The 14,820-nt window shown below is 46.2% G+C and overlaps 1 protein-coding gene across 1 annotated transcript in view; it reads left to right on the plus strand.

The window, feature by feature from the left end:
• Positions 1-8,688: 8,688 nt before the first annotated feature.
• The window catches only part of march9 (membrane-associated ring finger (C3HC4) 9), a 36,084-nt gene continuing 29,952 nt past the window's right edge, over positions 8,689-14,820 (plus strand). Inside the window, exon 1 of the mRNA XM_039746632.1 lies at positions 8,689-9,226. Coding sequence (XP_039602566.1) covers positions 8,894-9,226 — 333 coding nt within the window. The 5' untranslated portion in view covers positions 8,689-8,893. The remainder of the gene's footprint in view (positions 9,227-14,820) is intronic.

Raw genomic sequence — 14,820 nt, forward strand, 5'->3', positions numbered from 1 at the left:
TTATTCTTATCTTCTGATTAATGACCAGTTCTGAAGTTCGCATGGCATGGCCGCTGCCACTGAGTGAAGACTGGCTCTCTTTTGCCCTGCTTCTTATTTTGATATGAAGCGGAAACTTCACAATGCCAAAGTAAACCCTCGAAATTCCAGAGAAGGACGCTTCCAGACCTTTCCCTGAAGATTCAGTCATCTGAATTCCAGCAAGAGGCAAACACATTGGGAACTTTATAGCTTTCTTACAGTCTTTTATAATGTAAATCGTTTAATTCGTTTATTTGGTTGCACACACAGTGCAACGGTGGTGCCACTCCTGAAGACAGGGTTCAGTTCCTGACCCCTGTCAGTCATTCTCTGTGTGAAGTTTCTCTACATGTACGTGGCTGTGGCTCTTTTCATTTTCATTCCCACACCAGAAAGCATGTGGACCTCTGATACCCCAAAGATCAAGGTTCCATCCCCAGTGGTTCACAAGTAGCAGCACACAGTGGAAGCAAACACAACCATTCTTCCTTCTGTTACTTAATCAGCTTCTGAAGTTTGCTTCATGCTCAGCAGATGTTGCTGCTGTTCTTATTCCCATTGCCGTGTCATCTTCTTGATCAGTTTGGCAATGCAGTTTGTCATAAGAAGTAAACACCTGCAACTCTGAGGAGGTTGCTGCTAGCCACATTTTCTTTCTTTTGCTTGCCAAGTGTGTATCACGTCATAAGCTTTTGATTAAGTTCTTGCCCCAGTGGTTCATGAGTCATTTTGCGACAGACCTCTGGTCCTCCCAAGATCAAGCTTTCAGCTCCAGTAGTTCACCAAAACCAGTAGGCTGCACACAGCAGATACTGGAGCCATCGTTCTTCTACTTCTTCCTATCAGGTAATCATCTTCTGCAGTTTGCTTCGTGCTCAGCAGATGTCACTGCTCTTCTTGTTCGCTTGGCTGTGTCAACTTCTTGATCAGTTTGCCTATGCAGTTTGCCATAAGAAAGATGTAAACACCTGTATCTTTGAGGAGGTTGCTGCCAACTCCATTTTTTTTTTGCTTGCCAAGTGCGTATCACATTATAAGTGGTTCATGAGTAATTGTGTGACAGACCCCTGGTCCTCCCAAGTTCACCAATACCTGTAGGCTGCACACAGCAGATACTGGAGCCATCATTCTTCTATTTCTTCCTATCAGGTAATCAGCTTTTGCAATTTGCTTCATGCTCAGCAGATGTCGCTACCCTTCTTGTTCACTCTGCCATGTCACCTTCTTGATCAGTTTGCCTATGCGGTTTGCCATAAGAAGTGAACACCAGTAACTCTGAAGAGGTTGCTGCTAGCCGCATTTTTTTTGCTTGCCAAGTGTGTATCGCGTTATAAGTGGTTCAAGAGTAATTGTGTGACAGACCCCTGGCCCTCCCAAGATCAAGGTTTCAGCTCCAGTAGTTCACCAGTACCAGCAGTTTATACATAGCAGATGCTGGGGCCATCATTCTTCTACTTCTTCCTATCAAATAATCAGCTTCTGGAATTTGCCTCACACTCAGCAGATGTCGACACTCTTCTTTTTCTATCTTCCATGTCACCTGTTCTCAATCAGTTTAACTATGCAGTCTTCCATAAGAAAGACACAAGTCTCGATTGCTTCATTTAGGTTGCTGCTAGATGCATTTTTTGGTTCACCAGAGCACATCGTATCATTAGCTTTTTAATTAACATCAAGATGAAGGTTCCAGCCCCAGCAGTTCATGAGTACCAGCAGGTTACCTACAGCGGAGGCCAGGGCCATTATTCTTGATCTTCCTATCACATTATTGCCTTCTCCAATTTGCTTCATGCTCAGCAGATGTAACTGCTCTTCTTGTTACCTCTGCCGTGTCGCTTTCTTGATCAGTTTGCCTATGCAGTTTACAGTAAGAACGACACAGTCTCCTATAACTTCACAGAGGTTGTGGCTACCACATGTTTTGGCATCAGCAGCGCATATAACATCATAAGCTTTTGATCAGAGCCAGGTGAAGGTTCCAACCCCAGTACTTCAAAAATACCAGCAGGTTATGTGCATTGGATGCCTAGGCCATCATTCTTCTTTTTTTATCACATAATCAGCTTGTGCAATTTGCTTCACGCTTAGCAGATGTCATTGCTGCTCTTGTTTTTTTTCTCCTTCTTGATCACTTTGCCTACACTGTTTGAAATTAACCCTGATAACTTTGCAGAGGTTGCTACTACCTAGATGTTTTGCTTCACTATCACGTACCACATCATAATCTTTCACTAAAGACCAGCATCAAGGGTCTAGTAGTTCACAAACAATTGCATTACAGATGGAAACAACCCTTAACATTTTTTTATATATAAACTAGCTGTGCTACCAATCTAAGATGGGTTGGAATTTAAATAATCAACACAGACCCCTGCATTAATACTTGCAGTGCACCGTCTATTGGAATGTATTTTGTAATGCATGTAGTAATAAAATGCTTTGTATTCCAACAGATGGCGCATCACAAACAAGTCTAGTAATAAAATGTATTGCTACAATTATTTGGGATGCGCCATCTGTTGGAATGGAAAATGCAATGCATTCTATTACTGCAAATGTTTGTGATGCACCATCTATTAGAGTGACGAATAAAATGCATATGATAGTTTTATGCATTTGGGATGGGATTCCTAAAAGCAGTGTTAATGTTTGTGATGTGCATTCTGCTAGAATGACACATGCAATGCATTTTATGTACTGCAAATGTTACGTAGGGAAGACCTGGTTTGTGAACACTGGTCTCTTTGTTGCCACCCCTGAGCCACCCTACTGCCCCAGTAAAGCTATAAATACTAAAGCAAATATTTATTACTAATAATACTCCAGGACCAGCAGACTCCATGTCTAGCCAGTACTAACCATGGTTGAAAGAGTAGCAGCCAAGCTGAAATCACTGAGGCCCTTCAGACAGGGTCTCAGACGGCCTCAGGAATGGGAGGAGAAAGACTAATCTTGAAGGTGAGGATGGTCTACTGTGACAGAGGTTTGTAAAATCCTACCAGAGGGGTGCAGTGAGATTGTCTAAAATGAGTCGTTATATCAATGCAATGAGAAATCCCAATGGCGTCAATTAACAGTGGGGATGATGAAGGTTTGTGGGGGAAAAAACAATCCTGGAGAAACCCAGTTCCTCAGAATGAAGTCCCTCTATGAGGAGCAGAATGATAGATAGACAGAATAATGTGCAAGGTACTACATAATAGATAGACAGATATAGTGTGACGGAAACCTACCTTAACCCTAATCACTGGTGTCTGGAAGGAATAAACAACCCTCAGAGACAGTCCTTCCCTGTCCTCCTTTATCCGTACCAGGCAAGGTATTAAGCACATGCCTTTCTGTTCACTTTGGACCTCTCATCCCGGTAAGAGATCTTCCCAACTTTTTGCCAGGATGCCTGTCCATCACGTGTGCCTCCTACAATATATAGATAGATGTGAAAGGCACTATATAAGATAGATAGATAGATAGATAGATGTGAAAGGCGCTGTATAATAGATAGATAGATAGATAGATAGATAGATAGATAGATAGATAGATAGATAGATAGATAGATAGATAGATAGATAGATAGATAGATGTGAAAGGCGCTATATAAGATAGATAGATAGATAGATAGATAGATAGATAGATAGATAGATAGATAGATAGATAGATAGTGTCAGGGATGCCAGGGGCAACGACCCGGCCGGGATGCATGCCGTGAGGGACCGGATGTGGGTCTGTGCCCACCCTGGATCACATGGGGGCCACCGCCCAGGTTGCTTTGGGGGCCACGGGTTGAGGGTATGGAAGCCCCACCCTGCAGGGGCCCATGGACACCACCAGGAGGCACCCCAATGCCTTGGGGACCTGTTACCTCAGCACTTCCGCCACACCTGGAAGTGCTGGGGGAAGATTTAAAAGGACGCTCAGTGAGCTGCCGGCCAACGGGGGAGTGTCGGGAACACCTGGAGCTCATCCGGGACATGGATAAAAGGGGCCATCTCCCTTCATTCAAGGCTGGAGTCGGGTGGAAGAAGGACGAGGCACGAGAGGAGTGTGGAGGCGGCCCGGAGAAGAAGGCATTGAGCGGCCAGGACTGTGTGTTGGGAGTGTGTGTTGTGCACGGACTGTGTCTGAGTGACATATTAACTTGTATATAGTTGTGAATAAAAAAACGTGTGGTGGTGATAAACAACATGTCCGCCTGTCTGTGTCTGGGCCGGGTTCACAATAGATACTGTAGATAGATAGATAGATAGATGTGAAAGGCACTATATAATGATAGACAGATTGATTGATAGATAGTTAGATAGATACAGTGAGGTCCATAAATATTTGGACAGAGACAACTTTTTTGTCATTTTTGTTCTGTACATCACCACAATGAATTTTCAATGAAACAACTCAGACGCAGTTGAAGTGCAGACTTTCAGCTTTAATTCAGTGGTTGAACAAAACGATTGCATAAAAATAACTAAAGCATTTTTTGAACACAATCCCTTCATTTCAGGGGCTCAAAAGTACTTGGACAATTGACTCAAAGGCTATTTCATGGCAGGTGTGTTCAAGTCCGTCGTTATGTCTTATCAATTAAGCAGATAAAAGGCCTGGAGTTGATCTGAGGTGTGGTGCTTGCATGTGGAAGATTTTGCTGTGAACAGACAACATGCGGTCAAAGGAGCTCTCCATGCAGGTGAAAGAAGCCATCCTTAAGCTACAAAAACAGAAGAAACCCATCCGAGAAACTGCTACAATATTACGAGTGGCAAAATCTCCAGTTTGGTACATCTTGAGAAAGAAAGCAAGCACTGGTGAACTCCGCAACGCAAAAAGACCTGGACATCCACAGAAGACAACAGTGGTGGATGATCGCAGAATCATTTCCATGGTGAAGAGAAACCCCTTCAGAACAGCCCACCAAGTGAACAACACTCTCCAGGGCTTGGTCGGCGATCGATATCCAAGTCTACCATAAAGAGAAGACTGCATGAAAGAAATACAGAGGGTGCACTGCAAGGTGCCAGCCACTCATAAGCCTCAAGAATAGAAAGGCTAGATTGGACTTTGCTAAAGAACATCTAAAAAAGCCAGCACAGTTCTGGAAAAACATTCTTTGGACAGATGAAACCAAGATCAACCTCTACCAGAATGATGGCAAGAAAAAAGTATGGAGAAGGCGTGGAACAGCTCATTATCCAAAGCATAGCACATCATCTGTAAAACACGGTGGAGTCAGGCAGTGTGATGGCTGCCAGTGGCACTGGGACACTAGTGTTTATTGATGATGTGACACAGGACAGAAGCAGCTGAATGAATTCTGAGGTGTTCAGAGACATACTGTCTGCTGAAATCCAGAAAAGTGTCATCAAATTGATTGGGCGGCGTTTTATGATACAGATGGACAATGACCCAAAACATACAGCCAAAGCAACCCAGGAGTTTATTAAAGCAAAGAAGTGGAAAATTCTTGAATGGCCAAGTCAGCCACCTGATCTTCACCCAACTGAGCGTGCATTTCACTTGTTGAAGACTAAACTTCAGACAGAAAGGCCCACAAACAAACAGCAACTGAAAGTAAAGGCCTGGCAGAGCATTAAAAGGAGGAAACCCAGCGTCTGGTGATGCCCAGGAGGTCAAGACTTCAGGCTGGCATTGCCAGCAAAGGGTTTTCAACCAAGTATTAGAAATGAACATTTGATTTCCAGTTATTTAATTTGTCCAATTACTTTTGAGCCCCTTAAATGAAAGGATTGTGTTCAAAAAATGCTTTAGTTGCCTCACATTATGCAACTGAATTAAAGCTGAAAGTCTGCACTTCGACTGCGTCTGAGTTGTTTCACTTAAAATTCATTGTGGTGATGTACAGAACCAAAATTAGAAGAAAGTTGTCTCTGTCCAAATATTTATGGACCTAATTGTATATAGTGCCTTTCATCTCCCTCTGTCTATCCAGACAATGTGAGGTAGAGGTTAAAGTCTTTGACTTCAGACCCTGAATGCTTGTAGGTTCAGATCCCACTACTGACACCATGTGACCCTGAGCAGGTCACTTCACCTGCCTGCGCTCCCCTCTGTAGCTCAGATCCTGTAAGTTGCCTTGGATGAAGATGTTAGCCATTGCCTATGTATTATATAGTGCCTTTCATCTCTCTCTCTCTCTGTCTATCTAGGTAATGTGACGTAGCAGTTAAAGCTTTGGATTTCAGACCCTGATGTTGCAGGTGTCAGTCTAATAACTGTCTATCTATTATAAAGTGCCTTTCATCATTGTCTGTTTGACTGTCTAGGCAGTATGGTGTGGCAGTTACACATCTGGACTTCAGACCCTGAGGTTGTGGGTTCAGATTCCACTATTGACACTGTGTGACCCTGAGCAGGTCACTTCACCTACCTGTGCTCCAATTGGTAACCCGACTGAATCTTAAATGATGTTGCCTTGGATAAAGGTCTCAGTCGGATAATCATCCCTCTCTTATATAGTGCCTTTCATCCCTACCTGTCTGTCTATATAGTGCAGTGTAGCAGGTAAAGCTTTGGACGTCAAACCTTTAATGGTTTCTGGAGTTCAGATCTCGCTACTGGCACAGAGTGACCCCGAGTGAGTCACTTCACCTGCCTGTGCCCCATCTCTTTAACAAATGCTTAAAGTTGATTTGGATGAAGGTGTCACTCTAATAATCATCTATGTATTATATAGTGCCTTTCATCTCCAGCTGTACAGTATGTCTATCTAGACAGTGTGGTGTAGTGGGTAAAGCTTTGGGATGCAAACTCTTAAAGGGTGCAGGGTTCACATTCCACTTGTTCTTCTTTCAGCTGCTCCCGTTAGGACTCACCACAGCAGATCATCTTCTTCCATATCTTTCTGTCACACCCATCACCTGCATGTCCTCTCTCACCACATCCATAAACCTTCTCTTAGGCCTTCCTCGTCTTCTTTTGCCTGGTAGCTCTGTCCTTAGCACCCTTTTCCAAATATACCCAGCATATCTCCTCTGCACATGTCCAAACCAAAGGGTTCAAATCCCACTACTGACACCATATTGGCAAGTCACTTCGCCTGTCTGGCCCCATCTCTGTCTCAAAAGCTGTAAGTCTCCACAGATGAAGTTGTCAGTCTAATAACTGTCTATCTATTATATAGTGCCTTTCATCAATGCCAGTCTGCCTGTCTAGGCAGTACGGTGTAGCACTTAAATATTTGGACTTCAGACCTTGAGGTCGTGGGTTCATATGCCACTATTGACACTCTCTGACCCTGAGCAGGTCACTTCAACCACTTGTCCACCAACTGGTAAACCAATTGAATGAAGGTTCTAGTCTGATGATTATCAATCTGTTATATAGTGCCTTTCATCTCTATCTCTGTCTAACAAGGCAGTGTGGCATAGTGGGTAAAGCTTTGGACCTTAAACCAGTTCAGATCCTATTGCTGACACCACAAGTCACTTCACCTATCTGTGCCCCATGTATATCTCAAATTATGAAAGTCGCCTTGGATGAAGGTGTGATCCATTGTCTATCACTTATGTAGTGCCTTTCATCTCCAGCTATATGTCTATCTAGGCAGTGTGGCATTGAGGAGAAAACTTCTGGACTTCAAACCCTGAATGGTTTCTGGATTTCCGATCCCACTGCTGACACCATATTGACCCTGAGCAAGTCACTTCACCTATCTGAGCCTCACCTGTATCACAAATGCTGTAAGTCGCCTTGGAGTCAGCCCGGTAAGTAAACGTAGATGAGCATAGAGGAAGATTTAGTAGATGTTAAGGCTCCCTCCACTCCAAAGGCTGAGCCGCTGTCGACCGGAGGCTCTCGTCTCCCTCCGCCGAAGACAGGCGCGCTCGGTAGGCGAGGCCTGCAGCACAGCTCAGCACAGCACACTACAGCTCAGCTCGCATTTCCCGGTCGCTCCGGCACGTGTGCGCACGTCAGCCGCTTCAGCACCACGGACAGTGGACGCGCTGCGCAGCGCAGCGCAGCCGCCTGTCTGCATGCTTGCCTGCCTGCCTGCCTGCCTCCCTCCTCGCCGTTGTGGATGTTGCACCGAGCGCGGTATACCGGAAGAAGAAGCCATATTCGTCTGAACCCAAAGTCATCCATTTCAGCGGTGGCTCGCCCGTCTGTCTCTTTTGTGGGATCCAGACTCGGCGCGCATCCCTGATGAGCAGCGTCGCTCTGATTTTTTTTTTGGGGCGTTTCGTCCGGCTGTCGTCGCAGGGAGCAGAGGATGATGACGAGATGATGCACTCTCACGCGCCGCTTTTCTGCTCCTTTTCGCCGCCCCGATGCGATCTGATTTAAAATGCAATCGCGCTGGATCCTGAATTCGGGCTACACGCCGAACGGGGGCCACTGGGCCGAGAACAGCGGAGAATGCACGCGCCCGTGATGCGCTGACGGTTTGGACTGCGTCGAATTCGCCGTTGCGTTCTTTTGCACACCCATGTGGATATGAGCCTGGAATTCCCAGTCGCGGCACCGGAGACGTGCTATTGATAACGGATCTTTTTTTTTTTTCCTCCTTTCCCCTTACCTCCTTCCCCACCACCCCCTCCCAACACCCCGCTCGGATCTGCGGATTATCCCCCCAGCATAGCCCCCTTTATCGCGCCTTATCCTCTCTTTACGTGCGTACGGTGACAGAGTCGCCGTCTTTTTTTTTTTTTTGCACTTTTGCGCAAGTGGCCCTATTGTGCAGCCGTGGCCCTGGCATTTTGCACACACCGATGTGCCGGGGGGACTCGCTCGAGTAGCGGGGCTTTTTATTTTTCGCGTCTTCTGATGCGCCCGGGGCATCCGCTGCTCCTGCCATCCCTCTCGTGATTTTTTTTTATTTTTTATTTTTTTTATTGTCACTCCGCTTCGGATTGTCGCGTTAACGATGTTCAAGTATCGGATCCGCATGTTTTTTAACGAGCTCAAGGTCCTGGTTTTGATGCGCTCCGGCTCGAGGCAGGCCGACCCTGACACGGACACTGACCGGCGGAGCGCCATGCGAGGAACGAGCGGATGCGGCTGGCCGCCTTTCAGCGACTGCTCGTCCCGGGACGACGATGAGGAGTACTACGGCAGCGAGCCTCGCCCGAGGAGCCTGGCATTCGAGGAGCGGGACACCAAAGTGCAGGTCGGACTGGACGGGGTGTCACTGGGCAGCAGTCCGGAGAGTGGCATGCGGACCCCGCAGTGTCGGATCTGCTTCCAGGGTCCTGAGCAGGTAAGGCAGTCGGGGGTATGGACTGGGCATGGAATTGGCTTGGGGGAAGAGTGCGGGATAGGAGTCGAGCGGCGATTAATAAAGGGCATTGTGGAGGGGCAAGTTCAGGGGCAGGGTTAGTAGAGCCAAATGGGGTGATCCTAATCACAGGTGGACCATACCTGACCTCACTGAGCTGGGTCAATGGAGATGAGACGTGGCAGAGGGGCACATATGCCAGTCAATGGGGTATCACACATACAGCCTCCTATTAATTATATAGTGCCCTCACTGAGCCTGGTCAGTAGACATGAACCATGGCAAAGGGGCACATGCCAGTCAATGGAGTGTCAACCTCCTTTTATACAGCGCTCTCACTGATCCTGGTCACTAGACATAAAACATGACAAATGAATGTAAGGGAGAGGGGCACATGCCAGTCAATGGGGTATCACACCTACAACCTCCTTTTATATTGTGCCTTTACTGATCCAGGTCAATAGAAATGAAACATCCCAGAGAGGCATGTGTCAATCAATGGGGTATCAGCCTCCTATTATATAGTGCCCTCCTTGAGCTGGCTCAATGGAGATGTGACATGGCAAAGCTGCCTAAGGGAGAGGGGGCACATGCCAGTCAATGGGGTATCACAGACACAACCTCCTATTATATAGTGCCCTGAATAAGCCTGGTCAATAGACATGAACCATGGCAAAGGGAGAGGGGCACATGCCAGTCAATGGAATATCAATCTCCCTTTATATAGTGCTGTCCATGTGCTGGCTCAATGGAAAAGTGACTGGCAAAGGGTTCTAAGGGAAAGGGCCAACATGCCAGTCAACAGGGTATAACCATACTTTTATATAGCACCCTCACTGATTCCTGGTCACTAGACATGAAACATGGCAAATGAGTGTAAGGGAAAAGGGCACGTGCCAGTCAATGGGGTATCACACATACAACCTCCTTTTATATTGTGCCCTTACTGATCCATGTCAGTGGAAATGGGTCACCGCAGAGGGACTTAAGAGAGAGGGGCACATGCCAGTTAAAGGGGTATCAACCTCCTTTTATATAGTGCCCTCCCTGAGCTGGCACAATGGAGATGTGACATGGCGAAGGTGCCTAAGGAAGAGAGGGCACATGCCAGTCAATGGGGTATCACTCATACAACCTCCTTTTACATAGCGCCCTCACTGATTTGGGTCAGTAGACACGAGACATGGCACAGGGGACTGAGGGGCAGGGGCACATGACACAGGGTATCACACAAGCAACCTCATTTTAAGTAGCGCCCTTTTAGTGAGAGTGCCATGATGATGATGTGCCAGTTTCCATTTGTCCTGTTTTACGTTAGTCAGGTTAACAAGCACAAACCAACGTGACACTTTATATAGCGCCTTTCAGTAGTAAACACCATCCCCAACAAGCAGCCTCATTTTATACAGGGCCCTCAATGAGCCAATAGCGTCAATAGACATGAGACATAGCAGAGGGGTCATGCAACCAACCTCATTTTATAAAGCGCCTTTTTATTATGCACTGGTTTCCGTTTGAATTGTTTAACGGGGTCAGCAAGCACAAGCCGACATGACTTTATAGAGCGCCTTTCAGTAGTCAACACTTTACCAACGCAGAGTTGCTGTCATCGTCTGCTTTTCACAAGTGCAGCGCAAGTGGGTTAAGTGATCTGCTTGGGGTCACACGTGACATGGAGGTCAGAGGCGACCAATATGACCCATCCGCCTTACGGTTTGTCTCTGCCACTAAGCTGTACACACCAGCGGTGGGCTTGTGAGTCGAGTATCTGCTCAGCCCTGCTAGGGACCGTTTGACATGGTGGGAAATGGCGAAGACGAGAGGGGTGAGGACCTAACCCGCTGTCGCCCTCGACTGTGGGCCATCCATGGTCCAATGAGGTTCTCGCTTCTGACCCGGTCCTGTATGAAAGTGGCATCTTGGGGTAACATGTGTCCACTTCCAAAGGTGCACCATCAATGGGAGCAAAAATGAGGGGAGCGCCAAGAACACCACTTGACAGAAGGTGCCCTCATCCTCCATGCTGTATGGAAATGAGAAGCGTTTGGAGGGTGGGCTTCAAGATCCCCATGGGGCCTGACAGAGCCGTGTCCCCTGATGTGTTCCACGGGCAGGTGAGACGAGAGGGATGGAGGGTCTGAGCTGCCATGACACCCTCCAGGATGCTGAGACGCAGAGAATGCGTCTCACTCTGAAACGTGTCTGCTGGTTCTAAGGGCGGATTCTTGTGTTTGACTTTGCCAGGCCGTGTCCTTTAGGGTGTGCTGCTAATTCTCAGATGAGGTGTTAGACTCAGAGAGTGGGGCCCATAGGCACCCCGAGTACCAAACGGGTCTGATGGGAAACAAAGTCGGACAGTGGAATTCATCATGATGGGCAAAGATGCCGGTGACTTGGGAACGACCTGACCAGTTAACAAAGTCAGAGAGGGAGAGGGAGACCAAGATGGACTTCAACAAAGACACGCTTGAAGCCCCTGGCCAGGCCTAACCTGCTCGGCTCCAACGTCATGGACTGGTGTTTGTGATATCAGGATCAGACGAGGACAGGAGGCAGGTGGAAGTGGGCGGTCCTGGATATGCGCCCATGCTTGGCATGGTTATTTAAGGTGACATGGTCCATGGTCAGCTGGCATGCGATAGACCAAGGCTGAGCCTGCTTCAAATTCTTGAGCTGGGCCTGGATGTGTAAAGTGTGCCCGTCGGTGCCAGGCGGTGCCAGTCATAGCCTCTCCAGACCTGACAGGCCTCCTAACTTTTATGAGAGCCCACAAGCATGCATTCCTCATTATAATGCAGATAGATAAATATAGAGATAGAAGTGAAAGGCACTATATGATAGATAGATAGATAGATAGATAGATAGATAGATAGATAGATAGATAGATAGATAGGAAAGGCACTACAGTATATAATAGATAGATAGATAGATAGATAGATAGATAGATAGATAGATAGATAGATAGATATGTAAGGCACTATATTATGTATGTAAATATAGCTTTAATACACATAACATAAAGTAAATAAAAATTAAAGAAATATTTTCTCAAAAATAACCATAAAATTCTCACACGTACATTAAATTACAGCACAGGGTCTTTATAAAAAGACAGGAGTAAAGAACATAGCCAAACAATTGCAAGACCTCCAAAAGTTCCACAAAAGGAGGCCAGGCCACTCCGTTGTTCAGCCCAGAAGAAGCTCACCCCAACCCTGCCAGTCCCCAACTACAAGCAGAGGCTTCAACCTAAGCTAGGCCGAAAATGGGAAAAGTGGTCTTTTAAGTCCAAAAAAAAAACCCAAACAAATATCAAAAATGCCTTGCAGGAGGGAGAAACCGTGAAGAACATATAAAAACAAACCAAACAATACATTTTATAACTTGAAGCTTTATATTAACTAAAGAAGTACATTTTAAGCAATAAATGCTCAAAAGCGCAAACAAAGAGTGGCCATAAAGGCAATCTTAACCAAACAAGTCTGAATGCACAAATCCAATGGCAAATCCAGAAAACAAATCCCCAAAATCTGGAAATCCTAAGAAGTAACAGCAGTCACGAAAGCAACTCCAACCGAACGCCATGAAGCTCCAGTGCAGCCTTCTTAGTGGCCGACTCATAAAATCAGAGGGAGGAGCCAGCAGCTGTAACCTCAGGGTGGACATGGCCCCACCTCCCTGGGGCCCCTCCCACAAAGCACAAGGAATGGATGGCACGCTAAAGAGACAGCACATATATAATGCATAATAAAGAAAATCAACACAAATAACAAGAAATGTCCATATGTAATTTAAATATAACATTGATGTGTATACTGTATGTACTGCATATATAGCTATATTAAATATGTTAATAATTCATATCATATGACATGGTCCTTTCTAAAAACACAAAGCATGACAACAGTGAAAAACTAATAGTTTTTCCTCATTTTTCCACAAAATAATATTTGTTAGCTTGTTTTGCAGTTTATTCACAGGCATACCAATGATGTTCTCACAGTGGGTAATGGCAGCCCGTCTACCATTGGTGGTTGTGAAAAACGCAGTTTGAAATGATGAATTATGGGAAGCAAGCTTTACAGGAATGCGATTGAAAAAGGAAATGCCGAGCAAGAGAGGCTGACATACACGAAAGGCATAGGAGGAACGCTGAGAGTCGCCTTGAAAGACAGGAAGTATTCACAAGAATATGGGTGACATTTTTACAGCGGGTACTGGGGTAGTCAAAGAGCGGGCAGGAGGCGAGCAGCACGTCTCGAAGCAGGGGAGTCTGGGAAGCAGAGTTTACAGAAATGCGATTGAGAGACGAAGTGCCAGCCAACACACGACGATACCAAAAAAGAGCGTAGAGCAAACGGTGAGGGCACACGTAAGACGAGAGATATCAAATATTCTTTAATGTATTCCCTTACTTGTCCTTGACAGGTTAGCGTTGCTGGTAGAGAAGTCAAAACAAGGTGGTCATGTGAGCCTAAATAATGAAATATATATTTTAATGATTTCTTTTCTTTAGGTTTGTATTCACATATTTGTTCACTTTTTTTATCTCAGTGATTCTCACACTCAATATGAAGCTCACCTTGAAATGAAAACTGTCACTTTCCCCCCATCAGAGGTGAAAGGGCGGGCTCTAGCAAGTCCTGTGTTTTGATTGGTGAATCGTCAGTGCCACTTTTGTAGGCGGACACCACACGCCAGATGCCAACCCCTGAGAAGATAAGGAATTCACGGCTTCTGCTGCTTGGTTCAGTAATCCTGGCCAAGTTCCCCCGATAGAATCAAGCTATAGACGTCCTGAGCTCCGCCACACTGAGGAGCCAATCAAAAACCACACGTATCGGAAGACGTTTAGCGGCCTTTCCGTTACAAAGCCAGTGACATTATGTGACACACCAAGTCACCAGCGTCTTTTTCCAAGACATCCCTCCCCTTCATTATTATGAGACATCCTTCCACTTTGGTTACGGTTAGGGTTAGGGTTGTGGGAGGAGTAATGGTGGCTATCGAGTGGGCGTGTCTTGTAGTGGGCGTGAACCGCGTCTCAGGTACCGAGAAGACTGTCATACAGTACTGTGGGACGTAGCCAGACCCTTCTCATGGTTTCCTCCTGTGTAAGTCGTGCAGTCCAATAGGTTGGTCGCTGGAGCTCCAGAATCATGGAGCTTTGGTATCACGACAAGGCACTAAGCACTCAAAGAGTTCCACAGACACTCCCGAAAATGCCCACTAGAGGGGGGGGGGTTTGGGTATACCACCAAATCCCAGTTAGAATAAGGGCAAACAAAGAAGCCTAAGATGTATTTCCTCTGAACGCTCCGCCAGACAAAAGAAGCTCCGTGGAGCACAAAAAGCAAAAAAGGAGTTGACTAAAAGAACAAGGCGACCCAAAGCAAACGTAGTCCCAATACAGCTTGCATTAAATCGACCAGCCCAGGAAAAAGGCAAAAAACTCACCAACTCCCCGGCGCATTTGAAAAGAACCACCAAGAACTGTGGTGAAGTGAAGTGAGAGGAGGGCGGCTACTGGTGGTGACTGGCAGGTGGCCCCGCCTCTTGGGGAACCACCCACAAAT

This window comes from Polypterus senegalus, chromosome 3, assembly GCF_016835505.1.
Source record: "Polypterus senegalus isolate Bchr_013 chromosome 3, ASM1683550v1, whole genome shotgun sequence".
Lineage (NCBI taxonomy): Eukaryota > Metazoa > Chordata > Cladistia > Polypteriformes > Polypteridae > Polypterus > Polypterus senegalus.